The sequence below is a fragment of the Orycteropus afer genome, unplaced genomic scaffold, assembly GCF_000298275.1.
Source record: "Orycteropus afer afer isolate SDZICR_OR568_19922 unplaced genomic scaffold, OryAfe1.0 scaffold00421, whole genome shotgun sequence".
NCBI classification, from domain to species: Eukaryota; Metazoa; Chordata; class Mammalia; order Tubulidentata; family Orycteropodidae; genus Orycteropus; species Orycteropus afer.
In genome coordinates this window covers 247,530-252,919 of record NW_006922008.1, presented here as the reverse complement: position 1 = coordinate 252,919, position 5,390 = coordinate 247,530, and the positions used below count along the sequence as shown (strand labels likewise).

The following is a 5,390-nucleotide window of genomic DNA, read 5'->3' as shown; positions in this document are numbered from 1 at the left end:
CACAGGTAAGTCTAAACGCAGCACATACAAACAGCTGGGAATCAGGGGAGACGCGCCACAGTGCAGGCCGGTGCGGGGCGAGCTGCTCACTTCCAAACAGGGCTCCAGAGCAAAGGCAGTGACAGAGACCGGGAAGGTGATCACGGATGACAGGAGGGGGACATAAAAACCCATTTTTATTTTTCCTTTCAAAATATATCTGTGCACTAAACCACACGGAGTCAACAGTGCAGACCAGCTCCCCTCGGGCCCCATCCTGGAGCATGGGCAAAGTCGTGGGAGAGGGCCACTGGCCCTTGGTAACGCTCTGGCTGTCAGACTTGGGACAAGTCCCTTAACCGTTAAATATATTTGGTCCCCAAGAGTACTGGGAGAAGCCGCCGGAAGGCTCGCCGCCTTTCCAGCTGGACCCCGACGCCGTCTGCTCAAGCCCCACAGCCTGGCTGTGGCAGGGGCAGGCTGTCCTCAGCAGAGGAGGTGGATCATCATTGCACTTGAGACAGTTTGGAATCAGGAAGGGGCCAGAGGACAGTGGCACTGCCCGGGAGGGGGTGTGCAGGAGTCCACCCCTCCCCCACCCCAGCATTCTGTGCCCGGCACAGAAGTGCAGCCGCTGGGGCTTACTCTTGCCGAACCACCCAGCGCCTCGTGGGGTGGGGGGCCAATGAGGCAGCAGGTGTGTGAGGTCACCACGTGTGATTGCCAACAGCAGAGAAGGAGGAAGAGAGGGAGCTGGTGGTGAGGGGAGGGAAGGTGCCAACTCTTCGGGGGTGTCCTGTTATCAAAACACCTCTAGTCGGAGAAAAATAGATTTGTAGAAAACACTCGGGCCCACCGCCGGGGGCCTGCCCTCCTCAACTCGCCGTCTTGTGCTTATTGGCAAGAGACAGCCGGAGAGCCTGCTGGCCACTCCTTCCCGGGCCTGGGCCCTGGAGCCGGACTCTTTGGTATCAGATTTGGAGAGGAGGGCGGGAGGGGAGACGAAGTGACTGCCGCAGCAGAAGCCAAGTGCCCTCAGTGGGCGGGGGATGGGCGGGCATCTGCGGGCCTGAAGTCTCCGGGCCTAGCGGGCACTGGGGGGGCACGGTCACAGCAGGCTCCGGAAGGTGGAGAGGGGGTGCTGCGGGGTTGGGAAAGGGAGGCGGAGTCGTCTGTCTGTCCATCTCGGCAGCAGGGAGAGAAGGCTTATTCAGCAGCTTTGGCCTCAGCCCCATCCGCTTTGCCATCCACCTCCTCATCCGAGCAGTCACCGGTACCCTTCCGGGCCATTCGGCGGGGCACCACAAAGGGCAGGTCCCCACGCCTGGAGGGGCAGAGGCCAAGGGTTAGCAGGGCTAAGGGTATGTGTGGGGGTGGTGAGGGTACGCAACAGAGCTCACACACTGCAAAGTTTGTTTTAGACAGAAACTAGGCACCTAACACCTCTTCCCACGGGGAGATGCAACACTGAGCTCAAGGCTGAAGTGCTTTCAGGAAACCACTGCGCCCTGTGAGACACTCAGGTGTTAGACACTGTAACACAACTGAGAAAACAGGACGGATTCACAAGTGGAACAGTCTCCAGGGCAGAGTATGACTTCTGCTCAAACTTCTCATAAAACAGCTGGCTCCGAGAGGAGGCCCAGTGCCCGGCACAGTGCATGTGGGTTCACATTAAATACTGACCACCACGTCTGGTCTTGCTGCGTTATGTTAAAAGGAAAAAAAAGATTCCCATGCAAAGGAGGGGAGAGAGAAGAATTTCGAGCCAAAGCCACCTGCTCGCCCCGGACTTTAAAAGGCACCGTTTGTAGCCGCACTGCATGATTACCTTGCGTTCGGACACCAGGGGCTCTGAGCAGGGGCTGGGCCAGGTCGCCCCAAGAAACTCCTAATTCAAAAACCCCAGCATGGAGAAGTGGCTTAGAGCAACGACAGGAACAGACTTCTAAAGTCGGCTGGGAATCATTCCCAAGAGAATTAAATGTTTATTCAAAAGCCGCTCCAGGAGGGTGTCCAATACCTCACAGGCAGGAAGACCCACTGAGGGGGACCTAGGGGGCTCTGTGGTCAACCCTCAGTCTGTCTGTCACTGAGTGTCTTGCTCACTGACACCTGGCTTAGTGGAACTGGGGTCACAAGTGCTGAATGTCCTGGAGTGTGTTTTCCAGAACAAACTCTTCCAGGAGAAACCATAAAGTGGAGGGGCTAGTGGGAGCTGAAGGTCAAGGTCAGGTGGGCTTACCTGAGCTTGTTCTTGAGGGAGCTGACCTCGCGGTTCATGGCATCAGCGGTCTCGGTGGCATCTTCCAGCTCACGCTGTAGTTTCCGGCGGGAGGCGTTGGCCCGCTGGGCCTCCTCCTCAGCCTCCTCCAGCTGCCGTTTGAGCTGCTTCAGGCGTGTGGACGCCTTGTCGGCCTGCGGAGAGGCGTGGCCAGCGGCCCTCGTTAAGAGGCTCTGGGCAGGTGCGGTCCATCTAGCCCCTCCCACTATCGGACAGGTGGGTCCCCACAGCTCCGTCCTCCCACACACCTGGTCCTTGAACTGCTCTGCGTTCCTCCGCTCATCATCCACCTGCAGCAGGACGTCCTTCAGCTTCTTCTCCGCCCGACGCACCTGTTTGCAGGCCGCCTGGCGCTCCCTGTGCAGCACAGACGCAGAGCTCAGCAGGGGACAAGGCTTCCAGACTCGCCCTCAGGGTCCAACCAACAAACCACAAACTGGACCATTACCCAGGGCTTTGTATGGAGGCCTTGACGCAAAGGTTGACACTTTTTACTGAATACCTACTGTGTGCTTTGAACACCTACTGTGTATTTATCAGAGGCACTGTGATTTCAAAGACGAGGAAAAGGGCTCAGAGAAGAGAAGTGACCCCCCACAAAGAACTTAAGCTCAGAAAAGGGGAAGCTGAGATTCTGGAAGTCTGCCTTGGTTGGCCCCTAGGACTGCTGTCCACCTGGACAGGGATCCCCCTCAACCCCCAACTCAGCCCTCAGAGCCAGTCACCAAAGTCCTTGGCTTGAGGCTGGGCGACAGGCTCCTATTCAAACCTATAGGGTCCCTGGGAAACAGGCAAGGGCCCTGTCAGGATGGAGGGAAGTGGCTGCTGGGACTCAGGTTGGTTTCTGTCCTAATTCTGGGAACAGCACCCCAGCAAGGCCAGAGGGTGGTTCCACGTACTTGGTCTCGTTGTCCAGCTGCTCCTCCAGCTGGGCGATCTTGGCCTCCAGGGCAGTGATGGAGGCCTTGTACTTGGACTTGACAGTGCCCTCCATCTCCTGCAGCTTGACCTTAAGTTCCTTGTTCTGGCGCTCCATCTGCTGCCGAGCATTCTCGTTCTTCTGGGCGTGGCTGCGCTCCAGGTTCAGGTCGGTGTTGATCTGGTCGATCTGCAGAAAGGAAGGATGGTTGGAGACAGCTAGGCCGTGGCCGGAGAGCATTAAGGGGCAGGGCAGTGGGTGGGGCCTGAGGAAGGAGGCAGCCGGTTCCTACAGAGGGCCTTAGCCCCTGCTCTCCCAGATGCTCCCATTAACAAGGGTCTAGCAACCTAACTCCCGAGAGAGAAACCGCGTGCACCTTGAGAGGGGCCAGGGCATCTTCCCCTGAAGCAACGGGGGAGCAGCTGGCACCGAGGCCTACACAGTGGGGCCACCACCTGGGAGGCCTGGAGCGCTATGGGAGAGAGCTCTGAGCCCCGGCCTCAGAAGCGGGCCTGGGCACCATGCAAAAGGCGCCTGGCCGGTCCCCACCTGCAGGTTTGCCTTCTTCAGGCGGTCGTTCACCAGCTCTGTGTTGCCCTGCTCCTCCTCCAGCTCCTCCTCCAGCTGCGCAATGCGGGCCTCCAGGCGCCGCTTCTCCTCCATCGCCAGGGCTCTGGGCGAGGGGAGACGCGTGAGGGCCCATCCCAAAGCACAGTGCACCCTCACCTTCCTCCGCTCTTGGACACACGCTCACCCTTTGCCGCTGCTGTTGGCGATCTCGTCGGCCAGCTCATCCCGCTCCTGCTGGGCCTGGCGCTTGGCACGCTCGGCAGCTGCCAGCTCCTGCCACGAGGACCAGAGTGTGAGAGTGTGACGTCCAGGGCAACCCACTACCCTGACAGCCCACCCACTACCCTGCAGGGCCACCCACTACCCTGACAGCCCACCCAAAGCCCCTGTATATCCGAGTGGCAAGAATGCAGAAATGGGTAAAGAACTGTCCTGGGCAGATGACAAGGACAGAGACACCCTGACAACTGGTCCCTCTGTATTCTGGTAGACTAGAAGTTGGGAGGGACAGAGGCGCGACCTGGGGCCTGAGTAATGAGGGCTCTGAAAGCCTGAGCAAACGCCTGGCAGCCACCCTGTAGGAGAGCGTTTACGCCAAGGGACATGTCCCCGAGACGTGTGATGAGATGCTCCAGTAATCACAGACACTTTTTGTATATCCTGTGGAGGGCGCCCCCTGGCCAGCAGGGACGGCACAGCAGGGGGTGGTGATTACCACAAAGCCTCATTTCACAATTTACTTTTCATGCACACTTTAATCACATCAGGGAGCCCTGCTACTTAATGAAACCCTGAAGGGCGCCTGTGTAAAGCAATAACCACCCCTACCAACTCATTTCTAGAGTCCACCCAGTCAGTTAGGAGGCCTGCCCAGGTGCTCAGGCTGGCAGGGGAAGACCCTGAGTGCTACCTGCTGGCCAGAGGGAGGCTGACCGATCTCCCTCCTGCAGCCCTGAGTACACACCCCATCCCCACCGAAGCACGCGGCCCACCTCCTGCAGCCCTGAAACTACCCCCACCCCACCCCCAGAGCACGCGGCCCACCTCCTGCAGCCCTGAGCGTACCCCCACCCACCCCCAGCCCTGAGCGTGGCTCTGCCCACCTCCTGCAGTTGCATCATCTCGGCCTCCATGCTCTTCAGCTTCTTCTCGTTCTCCTTGGCCTGTGCCAGGATCTCTTCCCGGGAGGCTCGCGTATCATCCAGCTCCCGCATGTAATCCTTCATCTGGGCCTGGTGAGGGTGAGGGCAGAGTTTGGCACCACACCCATGTTCACCACTTCACCACCCTCCCTCCTCCCCCAGGGCCACAGCACCAAGAGGTACACACAGCTGGTCTTTAGGCTGATGCCATAGTTTAGCAGCTTAACCGTGAAACAGCACCTAATGATACATCTCTCACCCTTTACCATTTGCACGCTTTTCTTGGCTGAGATAACAGATTGATAAAGCATACTCGGGACGCTTTCCATCAGTGAGCACACACTAGCCCGAGCTGTCTCCTGTTTCTAACTCTCTACACTTCCTTTTTTTTTTTTTCCTTAGGATTTTTGGGTGAAGATTTACAGAGTAAATTCACTTTTCATACAGCAGTTCACATATACTTTGTCTCATGTCATTGACCAAAATTTACAATGCA

At 57.9% G+C, this 5,390-nt stretch overlaps 1 protein-coding gene across 1 annotated transcript in view; it reads right to left on the bottom strand.

Annotated features, from left to right (window-relative positions):
- Positions 1 to 1,185: 1,185 nt before the first annotated feature.
- The window catches only part of MYH9 (myosin heavy chain 9), a 67,622-nt gene continuing 63,417 nt past the window's right edge, over positions 1,186 to 5,390 (bottom strand). Inside the window, exons 34-41 of the mRNA XM_042782713.1 lie at positions 4,856 to 4,984; positions 3,937 to 4,025; positions 3,732 to 3,855; positions 3,163 to 3,371; positions 2,512 to 2,620; positions 2,225 to 2,397; positions 1,666 to 1,692; positions 1,186 to 1,303 (exon numbers count right to left, since the gene is read on the bottom strand). Coding sequence (XP_042638647.1) covers positions 1,186 to 1,303; positions 1,666 to 1,692; positions 2,225 to 2,397; positions 2,512 to 2,620; positions 3,163 to 3,371; positions 3,732 to 3,855; positions 3,937 to 4,025; positions 4,856 to 4,984 — 978 coding nt within the window. The remainder of the gene's footprint in view (positions 1,304 to 1,665; positions 1,693 to 2,224; positions 2,398 to 2,511; positions 2,621 to 3,162; positions 3,372 to 3,731; positions 3,856 to 3,936; positions 4,026 to 4,855; positions 4,985 to 5,390) is intronic.